This window comes from Siniperca chuatsi, linkage group LG22 (assembly GCF_020085105.1).
Source record: "Siniperca chuatsi isolate FFG_IHB_CAS linkage group LG22, ASM2008510v1, whole genome shotgun sequence".
Lineage (NCBI taxonomy): Eukaryota > Metazoa > Chordata > Actinopteri > Centrarchiformes > Sinipercidae > Siniperca > Siniperca chuatsi.
The window spans coordinates 1,195,001-1,219,712 of NC_058063.1; the positions used below are offsets into that span (position 1 = coordinate 1,195,001).

Below are 24,712 nucleotides of genomic sequence, written 5' to 3' on the forward strand. Positions count from 1 at the left end.
ACTAAATATTGTTTCTAGAGCCACAACAGTAAAGTTTACAACAGCAAAGTCACTACATACACTCAATATCTCACTGGAAACAAATCTAAAATGTCAGAAAAATAAATAGCCCAATATTCCTGACATCAAAATACTGAGTGAAGTTTAGAAAGAATGAAGAACTCAGATATCAGTCAGGAGGAGAAAGGACTGATACTGGAGGACCTCCTGTAAAACATTACCTTCACCTGGTTCACTGTCTCCACCCTGGCCTCTACGCTTTGCTGTCCGCAGTGCGTGTGTAGGAGCTGACCTCCGAGCTCAATCAAACAGGCAGAGGAGAAGACAGAGAAGCTAGCGCGACCATAAATTTTTTTTAACGGATCTGTATCTGCATGATTTACATGGGTCACATTTTCAGGTCGGAAAATCCGGAATTCTGTATCCGGAAAGATCACATCCCTGATACTGAAAACAAGCTACAAAATTTAATACCTCTGAAAATAGTGTTTAAGACTGTATTATTTAATTGGAGCTAAATAGATTTATCAACTTTTAATACTGTTTAAGACCCCGCAGACATCCTGTGTTAGGGCTCAAGCATACACCACAATGAGTTTTGGTGGGAAAACAGAACTTTTGTTTGTTTACAAGAAAACTCAGTCACCTTTAATCTGTGAGGTGGTAAAAACACAAATAATCAGTTGGAAGACAATGACATTCCTGATGCTGTACCACTTACTCACTCAAACACACGCACACACACCTTGCAGGTGATATCCAGGCCATAGGAGTTCTCTCCTCTGCTTGATGCCCCACCCATCTTCTCCACCCGACTGATAGCACCCAGAGGAATGTCCAGCATCACCGCTGCATCCTAAAGCAAACAGTCAGTATGTCGTTACAATCACAAACACACAGAATATAACACACAGAAACAAGCACACTTGCCAGCAACTACATCAACCAATAAAGCTGCATTTCCACCGCAGGAATTTTCCCCAGGGACTAGGAAACTTTGGAGAAAGTCATTGCGTTTCCAATGCAGGGACCAATTCAATTCAATTTCAGTTCAATTTATATAGCACCAATTCATAACAGAAGTTATCTCATTGCATTTTTCCTGTAGAGCAGGTTTAGACCATACTCTTTATAATATCTACAGAGTCCCAACAAATCCCACCATGAGCATGCATTTGGTGACAGTAGCAAGAAAAAACTTCCTTTAAGAGGCAGAAACCTTGGACAAAACCAGACTCAATAATGGGCAGCCATCCGCTGCTGCCGTGTGTGTGTGTGTGTGTGTGTGAGTGTGAGTGTGAGTGTGAGTGTGTGTGTGTGTGTGTGTGTGTGTGTGTGTGTGTGTGTGAGTGAGTGAGTGAGTGAGAGAGAGTGAGAGAGAGAGAGAGAGACACAATGCAAATACCACGTAGAATTTATTTTATTTTTTTTAAATAGTAGAATTGGAATTGTAGTATTAATAAATTAATAGTAATAGGAATGACAGCTATAGTAATAATAATGACCAATAACAACAACTGTACTAGCAGTTGTCGAGCAGGAACACAGGGGGAGCAAGAGGCCCACAACCACAGATCCAGTCTCTGCAGCTCCGGAGGCAGCTCCTATTCTACTTTTGACTGTCAGCCTGGCTACAGTGCTGAAAAGAAACCTGGGGGTCTTTTTATTTTCCTCTATTAATGATGAGTAGTAAGCTGCTCTGCCATAACAGAGGGCCTTCCTATATGTTTTAATACTATCTTGCCCAACTAAACGAGATTCTTCCAGGTTGTTGGAACGCCATTTCCTTTCAAGTTTTCGTGATGTTTGCTTTAATTAGCAGGTTTGGGGGTTATACCATGGAGCTAACCTTCTTTGTTTTATTATCTTCTTTTTTAGAGGGGCGATAGAATCGAGTGTCATTCGCAGTGAGCCTGCAGCACTATCAACAAGATGGTCAATTTGGGAGGGGCTGCGATTTGCATAGGAGTCCTCTGTTATATTGAGATATAGCACTAAATTAACTGCAGATGGGATCGCTTCCTGAATTTAGCCACAGCACTACCAGATAGACATCTAGAATAGGAGTTTTTGCCTAATGGCGTGTAGTCCAGTAATTGCAGTTCAAAAGTTATTAAATAATGGTCCGATAATGAAGGATTCTGTGGACAGACTATTAAATCTTCAATTTCAATGCCATTTACCAGAACAAGGTCGAGGGTGTGGTTAAAACAGTGAGTGGCTTCATGTCAGAATCAGAATCAGAAATACTTTATTGATCCCCGAGGGGAAACTCTTTCGTTACAGCTGCTCACTATCACATCAATGCACACTTGAGAATAGAAGGAATAGAAGTACTAAGCAAATCAAAATATAATACACTCTAATACATAATATACACTCTGACAAAAGCCAATTGAATCTAATAATGAGATAAATGCAGTACTAAGGCTATCATTATCAACGTCCACATGAATATTGAAATCACCTACAATAATTACTTTATCTGTTTTAAGGACTAAACTTGATAAAAGCTCTGAGAATTCAGATAAAAATTCAGAATAAGGACCAGGAGTGCGGTACACTATAACAAATAGAACTGGCTGTCGTGTTTTCCAGGTCGGGTGTGAAAGACTAAGAACAAGGCTTTCAAATCAGTTATAATTTAGTTTAGGTTTAGGGTTGAGTAATAGGCTTGAGTTGAAGATGGCTGCAACTCCACCTCCTCAGCCGGTGCCTCGAGGAATGTGAGTATTAATATGACTGGGCGGAGTGGATTCATTTAGGCTATCATTCTTCATGACCCAGCCAGGTTTCAGTAAGACAAATTAAGTCAATATGATAATCTGATATTAAATCGTTCAATAGTACAGCTTTAGATGACAGATCTGATGTTTAAGAGTCCACATTTAATTCTGCTATTTTGTTGTGCTATTTCAACATTTTTGTTTAGGTTTTTTGTATAACTCCCCTTCTGTTAACTTTTGGTTTTATTAATTTGTGGTCAGGGGGCAGCCACCGTCACTAAGGAGTTTTGGGTGTGTAAACTATGAATGTGTTGCTCCGTGCTTTGCTCTGTGTTTGCTGGATGTGTAAATTGGCAGCTGTTTGCTAACTAGTTCATCATCAGAATCAGAAATACCTTGATTGATCCTTGAGGGGAAACTTTTTTGTTACATAACATAACTTCATAAGGAAACTAGAATTGCTGCCCTGCGGTTGTATGCTTCTGCCAATCAGTCACGTCTGTCCAGACACATAATATATGTAGTGACTACTTGGAAGTAGGGTTGCATATTTTGTGCCTTTTCCTTAACCGATAGTTGAAAACGTTATCAATAATCAATCATCAATAATTAATAAGATACAAAACACGTCTTTTCCTCAGTTTAAGTTTTATATAAAACAATTCTAGCGGCACATTATGTAAAACAATTCATGAAGCACAAACAATTTAAATGAACAGAATAATAAAACAATAAGTTAATTAGTTAATAAGAAATCCCTCCCTGTCCACCACGTTTATAGGCATAATGTTCTTTTCCACCATAAAGCAAAGCCTCCGATTTTTTGCCTCTGTATGCACATCACTAAAACCTCGTCTAGCTAACACCAACCCGATAGTTTGTCTGGTGGACGCTGTTGTTGGGCCTCGCCTAGCCTCACCACGTGTGAGGAACAAAGGACAGGCCTACCTGGAAAGGCCAAAGCCTTCACTAAGAGACTTGACTGAGAAACAAAGAACAGACAGTAGAAAGGCACCAAGCCAACACATTCGTTAATTCACACCTAGATGTAATAATGAGATGAAATCTTGCTTGGAGTCAACATGAGATTTCAGTTGAATCCAAACACAACACGGCGCATGAAATCCCGGCACACAGCTATGACGACGCCAGCTCTATAAAGCGTGGCACCCCACACTGCCCATTGTCTTTCCAGAGTACACTCTGTTTACGACAGGAGGCGCAGCGCATCTTTCTCCACGGTAACTCCCGTTAGCACATGTGAACTTTGATTTCCCTAAGAAGAGTCTTAACTCACTGGACGAGAAACAAACTGTTTTGTGTTTGCTGAACACTTTTGGATCCTGATTGTTTACTCCCCATAACAATCCCGTACCTGCAAAAGGAAGAGACACAGACTGGCTGTTCCCTTCACGGAGAGCAAGATTGCCGCTGAGCCCCTCTCGCCACTGACGTCGGCCGCTGTTTCCCTTTGCTGCCCCGAAAGGAACTATTTTGCCATTAGACCCGGATTTGTCAGTGTTCGAGCCTGAGAGGAACTCTGCCGGGCAAATCCAAGAATGAATTGATGCATCAATCGCTAGCCAAGAGCGATTTTAAGTAAGAGGCTTGTGTCTGGGCAGATAGATTTTATAACTGTGTTATTTCATTCAAGTTCCATTGTTGTGAATTGTGTTTGCTTATTTTGGAAAGTGACGGACTGCTGCGTCCAAATTGTGAAAAAAAGTTTTTCTTTGTGTTTAGCATGTTCCATTTTGTATCGGTGCCATGCCGTTGGGCCGTTTAACTGTGTTAGCGTTAGCCACTGTGGGAGCTAATAACTTTATCAGACTAAGGTCCAGTAACATGGCAATTGGACGAAAGTCTGTGGCCGGATTACTGTGTGATAAAACCTCTCAAGACCTAACACGGCAGCGGCGGATGGTCACCCACCATTGAGTCTGGTTCTGTCCAAGGTTTCAGCCTCTTTAAGGAAGTTTTTTTCTTGCCACTGTCGCCAAATGCTTGCTCATGGTGGGATTTGTTGGGTCTTCGAAAATAATATTATAAAGAGTATGGTCTAGACCTGCTCTATAGGAAAAGTGCGAGTAAGAGATAACTTCTGATATGAATTGGCGCTATATAAATAAAATTTAATTGAATATCGGCATTTGAGACACTTCTTGCCTTACTTTATGTGCTTTCCTCTCTCCTTCCTCTCCACTAACCCACATACCTTTGCACGTACATTTACACGCTTACACACATCTCAAATGGCCCAGTTAAAAGGGTAGCTTAGCCAGCTAAGCGCCACGTTATCTTGGAGGACAAATAGAGGCTGTCCTCCCTTTTTGGCTCCGTCCCTTGGTTTGAGATTCTGTGTTAAGGTTAAATAAATGCTATTCATTAAAAGAGCTGCTACCTGTGATTATTGTGTGATAATAGCTGGTTGCGACGGTCAGTGCTTGGACCTCAACCTTCATTGTCCATTATTAATGTAAGATAATACTTTAATTATCAATATTTTTAGGTGGACAGCCACCTTTGAGACTGTCCTTCATGTTTGGTGATTGGTCCCTGATCCCAGGGTGGTGCCCAGTAATTATTAATCTATATTAATATTTTTTATAAATATATTTGATATTTCTGCTAATAACCAAACCTGCCCTACGTGAATCCCAACACGTTCCACTTTCGACTTGAACTGCAACTGTCGGGTGCTGACTTTTCAGGTGGTACAACATTGACGTTGTACTGGAGTTGTATTTTAAGACGGTGTTGCAATATTTACATTGAACATTGTCCTCTTTTACAGCATAATGCTCCCACGCATTACCCACTGACCGCTTCTTCCATTTTTGCGGTAGCAGTTTTTCTGAAATGCAAAGGTGAAGTACACTCTCTTGTGGTATAAAAGTTAATATATATGTGGGCTCCGGAGAAATGGTACACAAAACACAATCAATTTTTAAAAAATTGGTTAAATTCTTAACAGCGATTAATCTATTAATGATTAATCATTGACATCCCTACTTGGAAAGAATTGAATAAAAAGGTATAAAGTGTCTTTTTTTTGGCTAAATGGAAGTTATCATTATATTGATGATAAATGATTCCAGTGAATATACATTGTTGAACTTATTAATGAAGGATTATCATAGCGGTATTGGCTAAACAGGTACACATTTACTTGATTACTATGTAAAGATGGATTCTTATATAAAGTATAGCTACACAAAATGTGGTGCTTTTGTTTTCTCCTGGCATTTTTAGATGCAAAGCCTCTATGTGCTGTAGGTGAAACTCACATGATCACGATTAGCTAGGCGCGCTCCAATACGTTGCTTGCATTCACATGATGCTCGAAATTCAGAATGAGGCAGGAAGTGAAAGACAGCCCATACTGTACTAGTTATTGTTTACTCATTGTGTTGTCCCAGTTAACATGTGTTTGAAATTTGGAATCGCCCAATTCATTCTTAAATTATGGCTAAAAACCTATTTTGAGGTCACAATGACCTTTGAGTCAAAAGTGTCACCTATTCAGTGCCCGACCAACTGTGAAATATGGTCACAATCTCCCCTTCTGTTCCTGAGTTATGGTGTTGAATAATGGCCAAAAAAGTGTTTTTCCAGGAAGTTATGATGTCACAGTGACCTTTTGGGTAAAGAAATGTCTTCACTTCATCGTTGTAAACATCTGTGTGAAATGTTGTCATAATTACCATATCAATTCTTGAGTTATGGCCAAAAACGTTTTATCAAGGTCATTTTGAGGTCACAGTGACCTTTACCTTTGAGTCAAAAGTGTCACCAAGTCATTGTCTGAACAACTGTGAAATATGGTTATGGACCTTAACCTTTGACCACCAAATTCTAATCAGTCCATCCTTGAGTCCAAGTGGACATTTGTGCCAAATTTGAAGAAATTCCCTCAAGGAGTTCCTGAGATATTGCGTTCATGAGAATGGGATGGACATATGTACGTCTTGTATTTACAGCTTGTTTCTGCTGTCCCCGAGTTGTGAAAAAATTCAGTTATTGCAGGTTTAAGTAAACCAAGTATGGTGAACACAATGCTGTGTTGAAGGCTAACCCATTAAAGACCCACTAGATCAAATAATTCAAAAGCATACACAGAGCTGGTGCAGGGGAAATGTGGACAATCTGCAGAAAATAATATCACTGTTCTGCATAAAAATAGGACATAAATCCCATTCGGATTACATTAATTTCTCTAGGGAAGGTGGGGTGATGTTAACATTACCTGCGCTGATCAGTGATTTTAATCTCGTCCAGAGTGCGTATGTGTGTAATTTTTCACCCCCATCCCAGTAATACAGATGCATCTACCTGCCGTTTTTTTGTGAACTCGCTGGTCCTGCTGTGATTTAAATCCTGTCCGCAGCACCGTCCTTGTATTTCCGTCCGTGAGTTTTTTCCGCGGGAAGTGCTGCTTGTCCCAAATTATATATTTTTTTAATCAACCAAGTGTTAAATTTGACTTTTGTGTGCACATGGAGGGAGCCAAAAATGGGTTTGCCAATCTGATAGATGGAAACAGGTAGGCACCAACATGTAGGCCTATTTGAGAAACAATATGACGACAGAAAAAATGAAAGGTACTGATATTCTTACAGGGAATTCCTTTAAATTTGCCACCATTAAAAGTATGCCAAATTAGTTATTAGCAGTTCCTGTTGGCAATGTACCAATGGATGTACAGACAACTATCACCGGATTATTTGGATACTGAACAAAACCCTGACTCCCTGGCAAGTTCTGCTGAAGAGTCTTTTTTCTATGGACATTGGAGATAATGATATCCTCTGAAAGTCACACTGAATGATGTATGTGTTTAGATTTGACTGAGTTATGACTCAGTTATAGAAGAGCTCAATTTTTGACTCATATCCACCTCACACAGTGTCTTTGCCTCATGACTCCCCCTCTGTGCCCCCCCCTTCAATTCTCCCGTGGCTGTCTCCTGCTGAATGTCCATGTCTATTACAGACCACATCATGTAATTCCCCAATGGTTAAAATGCCGCCTGGAACAACGAGTTAAATTTCCAAGGAGCAGAGTGAATATTTCATTCCTCACCTCCCCCCGTAATCTTAATCCCGTCCGAATGGGGTTAAATTTGTAATAGAAGATCAACGCAGTAGTGCACCATATTAAAACCACCACAAACTGCTCATAGAGAGATGCATCACAAGTATGTTGTTAGATATGTTATTTAACTTCACTGCTGGTAGAGTAGTTGATGGCTTCCGTCTGTCACCCCCACACCCCCACAGCAAACCCCCAACCCTAAACACAGAGTCTTGAGCCACTGACTGGCCCCACATGAGTTTAATGGGACTTACAATATCTGAGCTCTTGAAGTAGAGTCTGTAGTTGGTGATCAACACTTTGCCTTTCACAGCTCCACTGAACGGACAAATGTAGATGATGTCTTTATCTGAAAACAGACGAATACAAACATTATTTATTGATTTGATTTTTTACCCATCTTCTCTCATGTCTGATCTTACACAGGCCTTATTGACTCAGAATAAGCTTTTTTCACATTAGTACTCTGGTTTAGACATCATTTTAAGCCTCGTTTCCACCAAGCGGTCCAGTTTAGTTCAGTTCATTACACATTATTTTCGTGTTTCCATTGTGAAAAGTTGTGGATGGTACCAAAAGAACATTGTACTCACTTAAGTAATTAGTCAGACCGAGGAACATGGTGATAATCGCTACAACAAAGTCCAATTACGTTACTTTCTTTCTTGCAGATAGATGAAATATTTAATCTCATATCTATGTATTAAAGGTCCAGTATGTAGGATTCAGTGGTATCTAGCGTTAAAATTGCAGTTTGCAACCATTTGAATACCGCTCGGATCATCCTCCCGTTCCATGCGTGTAGGAGAAACTATAATGGCTGCAAAACTCGTGAAAGGCCCTATCTAGAGACAATGTTTGGTTTGGCCGTTATGGGCTTATTCTAAGTTAATGAAAAGACAACAATTCTTATTTTCAGACGATTATACACTAATGAAAGCATACTTATGAATATTATATCAATTTCTGCCAATAGCTCCTCCTAAATGTAACATACTGGACCTTTAAGTATGGAGCTGAAGACAGGATGTGGATAGCCTAGCTTAGCATAAAGACTGGAAGCAGGAGGAAACAGCTAGTCTAACTCATGCTGTATACAGTTTGTTTAATCTGTACATGTAAAAATGACAATTTGTGGTTTTACAGGGAGTTATGTGCTGGAATTATTTCCTGACAGACAACTGCTGGGAGCATAGACTGCAGAGACAATGTCCAGAAGTGCAGGGCGGATGAAATAAATCTTGTTTGTCAAGAAATAATTACACTATCCAGGTCTTCAGACTAACTTTTTACATTGGTGGCACTAACCAGCACATAATTTAGGTGCACCCAATAATACGTTACCTTTCAGTCAGTTCCCATATACATTGGTAGTAGTAGTAGTAGCAGTACTACCAAAGGGGTAACAAAACAAATCTCAAAAACAGAAAGAACAAATTATTTAAAATGTGACTGATTAAGCTACTGTACATGTACTCACCTGTAATTCTGTCCTCCCCTGGCAGCAGAGACACTTCAGCTAACAACTCCATTTTCAGAGACTCTCTGGAGGCCTACAAACACACACACACAACACACCAAGACACAAAAACACAATAACAAAAACCATGGTTCAGACTAGGCAACTTTCTGCGCTTGCTCAATAAATCAGAATTTATAATTACTGACTATATTCTTGAACATAGATCAACTCATTCATTCAATCCAGCACGTCATGTGTGCTTGGCAGTTATACTGTCAAATGTGGCTTATCCATCACAATCATTTTCTTTCATAATGTTAGACTGTGTCACATACATATGGTTTGAAACATTGTGGATTAAATATGCCCAAAGTGAAAAGAATAGGAGATAAACCTACAGGAAATGTTTGCAGTAGATGAAGATCAATTGCCAATCACTCTTTTTTTAAGCTCCATTAGGTGTTGCTAGTGCAGACACCAGGATTTGATCTCTCACTGGCTTCTCACCATGTAAAAATTGCCAGTGTAACCTGCATCAGATTCACTCATGTAAGATTTAAATATTTCAACACTAACCATCTGGCACAGGAACACAGTCCTATTGCAGACACACCTGATATAGAATACAAACAGAAAAACAGACACAAATAAATTCACTTACACTGGAGATGTGTGTGTCCAAGGTGTTGGAGTTGTAGACTGAGACTGGTGAGGCCATTGCTCAGGGAGGGGGCTTCCACAGGCTGAGAAATAGACACACACAGACTGTTAGCGGTGTCATGCTAAAATCTCTTAGCAGCAAGTGTCAGTATAATACCAGACTATAAGTACAGATTCATCAGCAGAAAATGAGATACCAGAACATTTTCATATCAGACCCAGGACCAGAACACACCATGTCAAACAAGACACAACGTCCATTAATACTGCTAGCAAAATGCCAGTGGCACCCAAAAGAAGCATATGTAGTATTAACATAGTCCAGGACAACAGTAGTTGATTAGTTTATTTAATTTTTTTTAAATGATGAAAAGTTTACTTATACTAGGTAAACCCATAATATCAGAAACAGCCTTTATTCTGAATTGAGACAACTTAAATGATTTCAGGCCAATGAGCAGAATACAGAGAGAACGTATTACTTCGAAAATGCTAAATCACATTGTCATAGGGTTGAACAAATACAGTCAATCAAAAAGTTTCAGTACAAAAATAAATTAAAAACAAGTTTATTCATTCAAGTTCAAAAGTGAGCTGGTCTGCTTTGGCATAGTGAATAGATAGAACATGAGAGCTTCAGGAGGGGAGGGAGATAGAGACAGAGGGAGAGAATCGTAAAATATGTCCTTGTGGCTGAGCCAGAGAGAAGGTGCAGAGAGAAGTGAAAGTGAAACTTTATTTAGAAATCCTGTAGGGCTGTACCGAATAGTTTGAAGCTTCATTTATAACACTGACATTCAAATTCAAACATTTGAATGCTGCGCAGGTCGGTACTCTATAAAACAGTAGCGACCAGGTTACATCGCTGTGTCTGTCTCTCTCCTCTGCTCTCTGTCACACACGGAGAGCAGAGGCAGACAGGATGAAGAGCGGCTTCGGCTGCATTCACACAAAATCCCGCAATGTGGCTCCTTCCCACAGGCTTGTGCAAAATGTGGGTGAATGTGAAATGTAATGTGTGAAGCGCTTTGAGTGGTCAGAAGACTAGAAAGGCGCTATACAAGTACAGTCCATTTACCATTTACCATGATTCACTGCTTTGTTCTTGGTAACGTCGCTCCCTCTCTTCATTCACTCTACCTTGCTCGACCACTGCTCCTCTTGCTCTCTCTCTCTCTTGCTTGTTGAGCCAGGGAGAAGGGGCCAACTTTGAATAGTGTTTACAAAGAGCAACAGACAAATCCTACTCCTTCTTCCTTTAAAGACTAACTCATTTAATCCAATAAATCATATTATATAAATAGAGGATTTTGTTCAAGGATTTAAAAAAAAAAAGGTTTTCTTTAGGGTGATGACATCATAAAATATGACTAATGATTTAAAGCTTCATTTGAAAACCTGTTTGAAAAACAACTATATTTGGTAAAGCCCTAAAATCATACATAAGTCATATAATTAAGAGATTTTATTAGGCTTTTACAGCTAAGAACAAATATTAAAGAGAAAACCAGACATAGCGTGGAGTGATTGATAATTAGACAAGGGGGTATTGTTTTATATCCAGTCTATTCTTTCAGTCATCCTTAACTTCAAATAAAAGATGGCAGCTGCTTGGAGACGCACCAAGAAGGACGTTCATCATGTGACAAAACATACTTGTCATAAGCCTTATCAAATCTTAACCATTCTGTAAAACTTCAAAAACATATGAGAAGATCTGGGCTAAGATTCATCTTGTGCTTTTCAAAGTATTTCTGCTACTGATTGTTGCACTACCTGTGCACATCTGCTCATACAGAACTATTTCACTTGTGCTTGTATCTACAAGGCAAAAATTAAAGAAATACATAAACTCCACTTGCTCCCTGATGTAGGCTACATTCTGGCTCCTGTGGCAGCTCGACTTCCTGTCCTTACCTGTTGCTGTCTCTCCTGTGTGTAGATCATTGACTATATATATATAAAAAAACTTTGCCCTTCACCCTCCGCGGGTGGTCTCATCCTTCGAGCTCGGGTCCTCTACCAGAGGCCTGGGAGCTTGAGGGTTCTGCGCAGTATCTTCGCTGTTCCTAGTACTGCACTCTTCTGGACCGAGATGTCTGGTGTTCTTCCAGGGATCTGCTGTAGCCACTCCTCCAGTTTGGGGGTCACTGCCCCGAGTGCTCCGATGACCACGGGCACCACTGTCACCTTCACCTTCCAAGCCTTCTCCAGCTCTTCTCTGAGCCCTTGGTACTTCTCTAGTTTCTCATGTTCCTTTTTCCTGATGTTGCCATCGCTTGGTATTGCCACGTCAACCACAACGGCTTTCCTCTGGTATTTGTCCACCACCATGATGTCAGGCTGGTTCGCCATTACCATTCTGTCAGTCTGAACCTGGAAGTCCCACAGGATCTTGGCTCGGCCATTCTCTACCACCTTTGGAGGTGTTTCCCACTTTGACCTCGGGGTTTCCAGTCCATACTCCGTGCAGATGTTCCTGTACACTATGCCAGCTACTTGGTTATGGCGCTCCATGTATGCTTTTCCTGCCAGCATCTTACACCCTGCCGTTATGTGCTGGATTGTCTCAGGGGCCTCTTTGCACAGCCTACACCTTGGGTCTTGTCTGGTGTGGTAGATCTGGGCCTCTATTGCTCTGGTGCTCAGGGCCTGCTCCTGTGCAGCCATGATGAGTGCCTCTGTGCTGTCCTTCAGTCCAGCCCGCTCTAGCCATTGATAGGACTTCTTGATATCAGCCACTTCAGTTATGTTCCGGTGGTACATCCCGTGTAGGGGTTTGTCCTCCCATGATGGTCCTTCCTCCAGCATGTCTTCCTCTGTTCCCCATTGCCTGAGACATTCACTGAGCACGTCATCTGTTGGGGCCTTATCTTGGATGTACTTGTGGATCTTGGATGTTTCATCCTGGATAGTGGCTCTCACACTCACTAGTCCACGGCCGCCTTCCTTACGGCTAGCGTACAGTCTCAGGGTGCTGGATGTGGGATGGAACCCTCCATGCATGGTGAGGAGTTTTCGCGTCTGTGGTCTGTATCTCTTCCTTTGGCCACCTTATTATTCCCGCAGGGTATCTGATCACTGGCAGCGTGTAGCTGTTTATTGCCTGGGCCTTGTTCTTGCCATTGAGCTGACTTCTTAGGACTTGCCTTACTCGTTGAAGGTATTTGGCCGTTGCCGTCTTCTTTGTTGCCTCTTCGAGGTTGCCATTTGCCTGTGGTATTCCAAGGTACTTGTACCCATCCTCAATGTCTGCTATTGTTCCTTCTGGGAGTGAGACCCCTTCTGTGTGGACTACCTTCCCTCTCTTTGTCACCATTCGACTGCACTTCTCAAGCCCGAATGACATCCCAATGTCAGAGCTGTAGATCCTGGTGGTGTGGACCAGTGAGTCGATGTCCCGCTCGCTCTTAGCGTATAGCTTGATGTCATCCAGGTAGAGGAGGTGGCTGATGGTGGCCCCATTCCTGAGAAGGTATCCATAGCCAGTCTTGTTGATTATTTGGCTGAGGGGGTTCAGACCTATGCAGAACAGCAGTGGGGACATGCCACATTTGATGGATACTTGTGCAAGTGGCTTGCCATTGACAGCCTCATCGAGTTTGCAATGAAGTCTCTTAGAGTCCTGTTGATGTTGTACATCTCTAAGCATTCTGTGATCCATGTGTGCGGCATTGAGTCATATGCTTTCTTCCAGGTGCACAGGTTGGTGTGTCAGGCTCTGTAGTCTTGGGTGACTGTTCTGTCAACCAGGAGTTGGTGTTTGACTCCTCTGGTTCCTCTGCCAATGCCCTTCTGCTCATGTATTGATTCATGTGCCCACTTATCTTAGCCGCGATGATGCCTGACATGAGCTTCCATGTTGTGGAGAGACAGGTTATTGGCCGATAGTTGGATGGGACTGTACCCTTTGCGGGATCCTTCAGGATCAGGATTGCGTGTAGTCTCTTGGGGCTTCGTACCCAATCTCTGGTTGGGGAGCTGCTGGTTGCTCCCCCTTGCCGTAGCATTTGTGTTGTACCTCGTCAATCTCAAGTTGTGATAGCAGTTGCCGCTTGTGGATGTTGGAACACTGAGCTACTAGTTGCTTTGCCGTGGGTTTCGAAGTAACCATTCATCCCATGACTAGGGTTACTGGAGTAGTAGCATTCCAACAGAGCCTTATTATCGCATCTCGCCCATTTCCGTCTTGTTCCAGTAGCCCATTTGTCGTCTCGATGCCCTGGTTCCCCAACACCTGACGCAGACCTTGGCCGGGCGACGTCTGAGCCGGCATGTCATGCGTTAGTGCGCATGCGCCAGCCCGCATGCTGCCTGTTGCTGTAGCTCCGTCTCGTCGTCTTACTTTTTCCAACTTTTAACTTTACTTTTTTCTTCCAAACTTTTGTAACTTGTGTGTAAGTGTAATTTAAACTACGCTCTTTGCGAAAATGAGGGTAGAAAGTGTTTTTGTACTTTTTTTCGCCGTGGAATTTCTTCTTCTGCTACTCGGTCGGGCACCGCTGCAGATCAGCTGTTTGGCCGCATTGTTTACACCAGGAACAGCTGATCGCGCTGAAGCTAAGCGGCATGGCGCCCAGGACAACCGATGTCCCCGCTGAGATCTGGAGGAGGACACACCGAGGATGCAGAGGTGGAACGGCGCGCGAGGGAAGAGAGAGGGGTGCAGACAAAAGAGACTTAAGAATAAGAGATTTAAGCCTTGTCTGCCTTCTCTCGTCATGGGCAACGTGAGATCGCTGGCGAATAAAATGGAGCGAGCTAACGGCGTTAGCCCGAGTCAGACGGAGTTCCGTGAGTGTAGCTTGATGTGCTTCTCAGAGACATGGCTACACCCAGGATATCCCGGATCATAACGTTTCCATCGACGGCTTTCAGACTGTTCGGGCCGACAGGGATCACACCGGGAGCGGTAAGCGGAAAGGCGGCGGGCTTGCTGTTCTAGTTAACAACAGATGGTGTAACCCTGGTCACGTTACCATCAAGCAGAGTATCTGTACCCGGACATTGAACTGTTAGCTGTGGGACTCGGCCATATTATCTGCCACGTGAATTTTCACATGCCATTGTTGTGGCTGTTTACATCCCCTCTGCTAACCCGGCATCGGCGTGCAACGCCATTCACACCGCCATAGCACATCTACAGACTCAACACCCGAGTGCACTCATATTAATCTCGGGTGACTTCAACCATGTCAGTGTTTCAACAACACTGACTAATTTCACCCAGTATGTGAGCTGTCCTACTAGGGAGGAGAGGACACTGGACCTGCTGTATGCCAACGTTAAGGGCGCATACAGCTCTTCCCCTCCCCCTCTGGGTAGGTCAGACCACAACCTGGTTCATCTTAAACCCTGCTATGTGCCTCTAGTTAAAAGGCAGCCTGCGACCACAAGGACAGTGAGGAGATGGTCAGGGGAGGCCTATGAGACACTGCAGGAATGTTTCGAAGTGACAAACTGGGATGCACTCTGTGAGCCTCATGGAGAGGACATTGACGGGCTCACTGAGTGCATCACTGGCTACATTAACTTCTGTGTGGACTGCAATGTCCCAACCAAGACGGTCCATTGTTACCCAAATAACAAACCGTGGGTAACAAAAGACATCAAGGACATTCTAAATGCCAAGAGGAGGGCCTTTACTGATGGTAATAGGGAGGAGGTGAGGGCAATCCAGGCCGACCTGAAGGTGAAAATCAGGGAGGCCAAAGAGAAGTACAGGAGGAAGCTGGAGCGGAAACTCCAGCAGAACAATATGAGGGGAGGTCTGGAGCGGCATGAAGACCATCACTGGCTTCAGACCGACTGGCAGCAGAGGAGTTGAAGGCAGCTTGGACAGGGCCAACGAACTGAATCTGTTCTTTAACAGATTCGACACACCGGCTCCTGGTCATCCCCCTCTAACTCAGCTGCTGTCGGCCCTCAATCTCCTCTGAGTACTCTGCTCCCCCTCCCCATCAGGCTAACGGCCCTCTCCAGACCGACGACTCCCCCTCCCCACCTGTAACTTCTGCTGTGTGCCTGACTGCTGACCAGGTGAGAGGACAGCTGATGAGGCTCCACTCGAACAAGGCTGCAGGCCCCGATGGCGTTAGCCCCGGGTGCTAAAAGCCTGTGCCCCCAGCTTTGTGGAGTCCTTCAACACGTCTTTAACCTGAGCCTGAGTCTTCAAAGGGTCCCCATTCTGTGGAAGACATCTTGCCTCGTTCCTGTGCCGAAGACGCCACGCCCCAGTGGCTCCAAGGACTACAGACCGGTGGCACTGACCTCCCACATAATGAAGACCCTGGAGAGACTAGTGCTGGAACAGCTGCGGCCCATGGTCAGACCCCTCCTGGATCCCCTTCAGTTCGCCTACCAGCCCCGACTGGGAGTTGAGGACGCCATCATCTACCTGCTTAACCGCATCCACACCCACCTGGACAGGCCGGCAAGCACGGTGAGGATCATGTTTTTGACTTCTCCAGTGCTTTTAACACCATCCGGCCTGCCCTGCTGGGAGAGAAGCTGGCAGCGATGCAGGTGGACGCCCCTTGTGTCCTGGATTGTGGACTACCTGACTGGCAGACCACAGCATGTGCGGCTGCAGCACTGTGTGTCAGACAGCGTGGTCAGCAACACTGGGGCCCCTCAGGGGACTGTCCTCTCTCCCTTCCTCTTCACCATCTACACCACAGACTTCAGCTACCACACAGAGTCCTGCCACCTTCAGAAGTTTTCTGATGACTCTGCTGTGGTGGGATGTATCAGCAGTGGTGAGGAGTCTGAGTACAGGGCTGTGGTGGGTAACTTTGTTTCATGGTGCGAGCAGAACCATCTGCAGCTCAATGCGACAAAGTCAAAGGAGCTGATTGTGGATCTACGGAGGGCCAAGGCACCAGTGACCCCGTTTCCATCCAGGGGTCAGTGTGGACATTGTGGAGGACTACAAGTACCTGGGAGTACACTTGGATAATAAACTGGACTGGACCAAGAACACTCAGGCTGTTTACAGGAAGGGCCAGAGCCGCCTCTATTTTCTGAGGAGGCTGAGGTCCTTCAACATCTGCCGGACAATGCTGAAGATGTTCTATGAGTCTGTGGTGGCCAGTGCTATCCTGTATGCTGTTGCATGCTGGGGCAGCAGGTTAAAGGTAGCGGACGCAAACAGACTGAACAAACTGATCCGTAAGGCCAGTAACATTGTGGGGGTGGAGCTGGACTCTCTGGCGGTGGTGTCAGAGAGGAGGATGCTGGCCAAACTACACGCCATCTTGGACAGTGTCTCCCACCCGCTCCATGACGTGCTGGCTAAACAAAGGAGCACCTTCAGCGGAAGACTCATCCCACCAAAGAGCACCACAGAGCGCCACAGGAAGTCATTCCTGCCTGTGGCCATCAAACTATTTAACTCCTCCCTCTAAGGATTAGTCTGTTTGACCCTAGGTCACTAAACTGGACATTGAGCATTACATCTTAATAATAATTGTGCAATATTCTGTTTACTACTCAAGTGCAATATTAGTTTTCCCTTGTTAGTTTTTCTTATTACTGTTACAGATATACCTCAATTACTCTCGACAGTACATGCACCTCCGCTTTTACTATTATTTATTACATAATTAGTGACATTGTATTTATACTGTACTTCACCATCTACCAGTAAACCCACTTGGTACTCGACACTTAGTTTATCTTATACTTATACCAACATGTTACTTAATTTATTTCTGACCTGTTTATAGTGTATAATATCGTTTTCTCTTGTGTGCACTGACGTAAAGACGAGCTACTGGAACAAAGAGTTTCCCTACGGGGATCAATAAAGTGATTCTGATTCTGATTCTGATTCATATATTCCATTGTCACTCATCATCATGAGGTAGGCAGCAGCATGAAGGGTCTTGCCTAAGGACCCACACTGGATGATGGTCATTGCTCAATGCGTCCCGAAGGGGATTCGAACCCAGGCCCCCCCATGTGAAAGTCCTGTGACTTATCCAATTGAGCTATATATTGACGTGCTGCGGCTTCCTATTTGGTGCGAGGGGCAGCACTTGTGGCACGGCATTTAAAAGGACGCCGTAAACTCACTGTTGACGCATCCAGGGGACGCACCATATTTTTTCCCTGATAATGCTGACGTACATTGTGAACAACAAATTCATGCTGAAATCAAAGAACAAAAGAAACCTCGCTGTCAAAAAACCTGTTTCTTACCATCTGCGCATATACTGTATCTCTCCAGCACCAAACGGGAGTAAGCAAGCCGGGTAATTAACGACCGAAAAAACTTGTATAACTATTCGGCTTGTATCTGAGCCACCAACCAGCACGTATTTTAGTGAGAAATCTTAATTTTTTGAAACATTCGCCTCTCATTCCCATGGTCTTCTCCCACTAAAATAGAGCAGCTAAACAACAGAGGCTGGTAGCGATTCGTGTTGAGGTGACAAAATCCAAAATGTGAAGTACGGAAAATATATACTGTAAGTATGGAATTACATTTTAACTTTATGGATTATATTGATGCCAAACTGACAAGAAGACTGTCGACATATGATGCCTTTTATCTTGTGTTTCTAGAGTTATGTGTTTCTGCGGACGCATAAAAAATTGTATGCATGGCAGATCATCGGCGCAAGACTGGATGTATCAGGTAACGCTATATGTAGTTTTAACTTAGTTATCCCTGCCGGCAGGGATACAGTAGTGCACAGAAGCCGTTTCCCTGGTTACCACGCATTGAGCGCCCGGTGGTGGCGATCTCTCTCCATGAATCATTTGGCTGTCCCTGTGGTCTCTCAAAGAAGGTTCTTTATCAGTACTCTTACCGGTTCTTTTTCATTACTAAATTTTTTTTTTTAAAGAATAAATTCACAACAGGATAAGAATTGATTTATATTTTAAATATAGCTAAATGTTGTTTCTAAAGCAGCAGCAGTAAAGTTCACAACAGCAAAGTCACTATATACACTCAATTTTATCACACAGGAAACAAATATAAAATGTCAGAAAAATAAATAGCCTAATATTCCTGGCATCAAAATACGGAGTGAAGTTTAGAAACAATAAAGAACATAGACATCAGTCAGGAGGAGGAAGGTCCTCTTCCCTCTGCTGCAGGTACCGCTTGTAGGGGGGGCGAGGGGGGGCTGCCATCTGAGCAAGCAGCGGAGTTTACAAGAATTTGCCAAATTTTAAGATTTGTGGCAAACGGAGTCAGGCTACATACAGAGAGCTTTAATTTTAGATTGTGCGTAACAATTAGCTATTAGGTCAACTAGCGCGCTGTGGTTGTAATAACTGTGGACAAAGCAGGTGGAAAATCGCTTTTCGACTTTTTGACGTTTTACTCGAGTAAAACGTTACCTTCACTTCACCTGGTTCACCGCGGCCTCTCTGCTCTGCTGTTCGCTGTGTGTGTGTGTGTGTGTAGGAGCTGAGCCCTGCCCTCGGTCAAACACGCAGAGGAGAGGACAGAGAAGCTAGTGCGATCATGATTTTTGTTTTTGTAACGGATCTGAATCTGCGTGATTCATGTGGGTCACATTTTCAGGTTGGAAAATCTGGAATTCTGTATTAATCCGGAAAAATCACATCCCCGATACATACTGAAAATAAGCAAAAAAAATTTAATACCTCTGAAAATGGTGCTTCAGACTTTAATACTTTTTAAGGGCCTTAATTGTAGCTAAATTGATGTGTCAACTTTTAATACTTTTTAAGACCCCTGGACACCCAGGCTAAGGTTGTCTGGTTAGTTATTGGTTTGATTAATGGTTTACAGTCTAATAATGTGTGTTTGTATTTATTACTGACAGTGGCTGGTCAGGCAAATTATCAGGTAGGGTTGGGGGGTATATGTATATATATGTGTATATGTATATATAAAAATAAAAAAATAAAAATAATTACAGGCAAACATCATCTATATCTATGTTAATAAAAGGCCCAACAAGGATTGCAAAACTCAAACAAAGTACACAATTAGACCTGATATTTACTTATAAATCAGAAAAAATAACAAAAAGTTACAACTTCATTACTGGCTACATAATTTAAGTCTGGGTGCAAGGAAATTGACTCAAGCCAAACCCAAATATTTTTCATTGTATACCTAAAGGTATGCAAGCTGCATTCGACAATGAAATGATTGGTTTGAAATGTGATGATGTACTATCCTCTGATGATCTTGAGTATCATGGTTGTAACATATTTACTTGTAGAAAAGGGAAAGATTTACTGTAAGTGTTCAGAAAAAAAAAAAAAAAAAAAATCAAGAAAACAGTAATCTACCCTGGTTTAACAAAAATCTGTGGAAATTAATTGAAGACAATACTTCTATTGCTTATATTTTTAATAGTTTTTTTTCACGAGTCTGTTGAGTTAAGTAAAAACTTTACTGGACATTGTTCCTATGGATGCTGCAGGTCAGGTTTTTGATCCGGTTCCGACCAATGAGACGTAAGTGGAAAAAAAATCATCAGAAGATATTTTACACAGTCACTCCTATTTTTAAATCTGGTGATCACCACAAACCCAGTAACTATAGACCCATAACCATACTGTCAGTACTTTCAAAAGGTTGCTGAGAAAGTTTTCATTGAACAATTGACAACATATCTTAACACAAGCAATTTTGGTTTACATCACATGCAGTTTGACTTTAGAGCCAATAATTCCACCGAAACAGCTATGTTACACTTAATAGAGCAAATAAAATCTAGGCTTGATAAAAGGAGAAGTAGTTGGTGCTGGATTTTTAGATTTGCATAAATCATTTGATACAGTTAATCATGATCTTATTTCTAAACTTTCTAAAGTACAATGAAGTGTACAATGGGTGTCAAAGATAGGTGTTAGGACCCCTGTTATTTAGTCTATATACAGGTATTAGCCTAATGATCTTCTAAAACAGTGTCATGGGATATAATTGAAAATGTATGCTGATGACACTGTTGTATACACACATGCAAAAAACAGCTTAGAAGCTAACAACTGCAATGGAAAGGATCACACAGTGGCTTGATCAGTCATGTCTTCTTAGCTTGAACATTGGCAAGACAAAAGGGATGTTATTTTCCAAAACCAATGTACAGCATTCTAATGTTGACACTCATCAAGGGTGAAAAGATTAATATAGTTACTGGATTTAAAATCTTAATTTTAAGAAACATTTTAAACAAATGGTAAAAAACATTAAAATATAACAGCAAATTTTAGATAAATTCTTCTATGCAGTCTATGCAGCCAAGATACTTATGCATGCTATGATCCTTTCCCCCACTTCCTATTGTATTACATGTTGGGGGCAAGCTGGAGAAGAGTCTTTGTACAAACAAAATTACGGATTAAAAGCCAATTTAATATCATGACTGAGAGATACTGGAGAAACATCTTCTGAGCTTGAAGAATTTTAGGCTTCAAATTTTAAATGGCTCAGCACCTCCTCCATTAAGCAACTTTTGTTTACTTTCGTTGGGAGAACAAATCCACAAGAATATCTTCTATAAGAGCTTGTACTGTACCCTTTCGTCGCACTGCATTTGGGCAGTCAGATTTCTCTGTGAAAGCCACAACTCAGTGGAACGCCCTACCAGACAACATAAAGAGTTGTAGTTCTGTCAGTAACTTTAAAGTTAAATTGAAAAATCTGCTAAAAGCTAATCAACTCTGTAACCACTTTTTCTGCATTTTATTCATTTTGCTTTGTATACAAATATCCTTGCTTTTAATTTGTCCATCATACACATGGTACTAACATGATGCACGTGATGTACTATCATGTGTAACTTTCAATTAGGTTACAGCACAACAGTTTTTTTAAATGCAGTGTTAATAGATTTTTATTATTAAAAGAGAGATAAAGGTCTTATAATATAAATGCTCCTTTTTGTCTCAGCTGTCTGGAAGGGCGTGTCAGTATCTGTGTTTGATTGACAGCAGTTGGCAGGCTGTAAGAGTGCCAGTGTTACATCATAGGGAACAAAGTAAACTAACCAGGGTTTTCCCTGCCATTATACGGCTTGGCCTAAGCCGGATGAACGTAAAAACAATGTGGAGAGCATCTGGACAAGCTCACGTATGAGACTGGACATGGAGGAGGCTGTAATTTACTGATACAATGTTCACGTCCTGCCTGTACACTGCAGCACTGTACAAAAGAATACATTTTACATTCTATTTGGGGTTTCACAGTGCCCACTACACTGGGTGGTTGTTTTATCTTCAACGAGGGTCCAGAGAAGCTCTCTTTGACCGAAGCTCTCTGACAGACGGTCAGTCTGATACCTGTAACAGTGGGCTGGAATCACTGAAGATAAGTTTTTGTGGGTAGTCAACCGTAACAAACATTGTCATCTACGCTATCTTCCTTCCTCTCTCACCTTTTCCCAGCCAATGCACAGCATCTAAGAAAAAAAAGGGCATATTTATCTATCGTTTAAAAGATTGTAACTGTTAGCTATAGAGCTAGCTAGCTTGCATAATTCACCACAGTGAAGCAGCCAAGCCCTCTCGATAGTGAACTTTTGTAGCCAGCCAAAAGTTGACTTAAACCGATCACTGTAAGCACTGGTAAAATGGTGTAAATCTCACTGAATGGGAAATACAGTGGTGTGAAAAAGTGTTTGCCCCCTTCCTGATTACTTTTTTTTTTGCATTTTTGTCACACTTAAATGTTTCAGATCATCAAACAAATTTAAATATTAGTCAGCGCTAACACAAGTAAACACAAAATGCAGTTTTTAAATGAAGGTTGTTATTATTATTAAGGGAAAACAAAATCCAAACCTACATGGCCCTGTGTGAAAAAGTGATTGCCCCACTTGTTAAAACATAACTGTGGTTTATCACACCTGAGTTCAATTTCTCTAGCCACACCCAGGCCTGATTACTGCCACATCAAGAAATCACTTAAATAGGACCTGCCTGAAAAAGTGAAGTAGACCAAAAGATCTTTAAAAACTAGACATCATGCTGAGATCCAAAGAAATTCTGGAACAAATGAGAAAGATAGTAATTGATGTCTATAAGTCTGGAAAAGTTTATAAAGCCATTTCTAAAGCTTTGGGACTCCAGCAAACCACAATGAGAACCATTATCCACAAATGGCGAAAACATGAAACAGTGGTGAACCTTCCCAGGAGTGGCCGGCCGACCAAAATTACCCCAAGAGCGCAGCGACGACTCATCCAAGAGGTCACAAAAGACCCCACAACAACATCCAAAGAACTGCAGGCCTCACTTTCCTCAGTTAAGGTCAGTGTTAATGACTCCACCATAAGAAAGAGATTGGGCAAAAATGGCCTGCATGGCAGAGTTCCAAGACGAAAACCACTGCTGAGCAAAACGAACATTAAGGCTCGTCTCATTTTTGCCAGAAAACATCTTGATGGTCCCCAAGACTTTTGGGAAAATACTCTGTGGACTGATGAGACAAAAGCTGAACCTTTTGGAAGGTGTGTGTTCCATTACATCTGGCGTAAAAGTAACACCGCATTTCAGAAAAAGATCATCATACAAGAACATCATACCAACAGTAAAATATGGTGGTGGTAGTGTGATGGTCTGGGGCTGCTGGGGGACCTGGAAGACTTGTTGTGATAAATGGAACCATGAATTCTGCTATCTACCAAAAACTCCTGAAGGAGAATGTCCGGCCATCTAATCGTGACCAGAAGCTGAAGCAAACTTGGGTTCTGCAGCAGGACAATGATCCAAAACACACCAGCAAGTCCACCTCTGAATGGCTGAAGAAGAACAAAATGAAGACTTTGGAGTGGCCTAGTCAAAGTCCTGACCTGAATCCTATCGAGATGCTGTGGCATGACCTTAAAAAGGCAGTTCATGCTCAAAAACCCTCCAATGTGGCTGAACAATTCTGCAAAGATGAGTGGGCCAAAATTCCTCCACAGCGCTGTAAAAGACGCATTGCAAGTTATCGCAAATGCTTGATTGCAGTTGTTGCTGCTAAGGGTGGCCCAACCAGTTATTAAGTTTAGGGGGCAATCACTTTTTCACACAGGGCCATGTAGGTTTGGATTTTGTTTTTCCTTAATAATAACAACAACCTTCATTTAAAAACTGCATTTTGTGTTTACTTGTGTTATCTTTGACTAATATTAAAATTTGTTTGATGATCTGAAACATAAATGTGACAAACATGCAAAAAAAACAAGAAATCAGGACGGGGGCAAATACTTCTTCACACCACTATACATGTATTTTACAATTGATAGATGACAGTGTGAAGCTTAAAATGAGCTTGAAAAGGGGGGGGGGGTTGCCCTTTTTTCAGGTTAGAGCAACAGCCCCTCAAAAGGTGCACATCCCTGCCTCAAATAAACTATTTGTGCTGGTAATTTGCATCATTTGTCCAATTCCAAGTATAATTTCATGGTGTTGAACTCCCTCTGGTAGTCATTGTTAAGTTACATAAAGTCCGTTGCACCAGTCTCCATTTTAGTTACTGCCTATCTGAAGCTTGTGTGCAGCTCAGCATTTTCTCTGTGAAGTTTTGAGAATATATGCTTGTGAGTATTACATAACTTGATTTGTTGTATATTAAAGTTCCCATGAAGTCAAAATCGATGTTTAAGTGTTTTTATCACGTCTTGCTCTATATGTCACCTATACGGCAGTATCTAGCCCAACAATGACAAAAACGTAATTTTGTAGGTATTTTAGAGTTTAGAGAGAATATCTGGGAAACGATAGAAAGAATGTTGACTCATCCTGCACTCGGGTGCGTATACTAATTTTGTGTCCAATGAAATGCTTTCTC

The 24,712-nt window shown here is 42.2% G+C and overlaps 1 protein-coding gene across 5 annotated transcripts in view; it reads right to left on the reverse strand.

The window, feature by feature from the left end:
- Positions 1-24,712, reverse strand: part of mtm1 (myotubularin 1) — a 60,405-nt gene that overhangs the window by 30,464 nt on the left and 5,229 nt on the right. For all 5 annotated transcript variants that reach the window (XM_044183537.1, XM_044183535.1, XM_044183534.1 and 2 more), the window contains exons 2-5: positions 9,944-10,025; positions 9,301-9,373; positions 8,075-8,169; positions 746-856 (exon numbers count right to left, since the gene is read on the reverse strand). In XM_044183537.1, coding sequence (XP_044039472.1) covers positions 746-856; positions 8,075-8,169; positions 9,301-9,373; positions 9,944-10,000 — 336 coding nt within the window. In that variant the 5' untranslated portion in view covers positions 10,001-10,025. The remainder of the gene's footprint in view (positions 1-745; positions 857-8,074; positions 8,170-9,300; positions 9,374-9,943; positions 10,026-24,712) is intronic.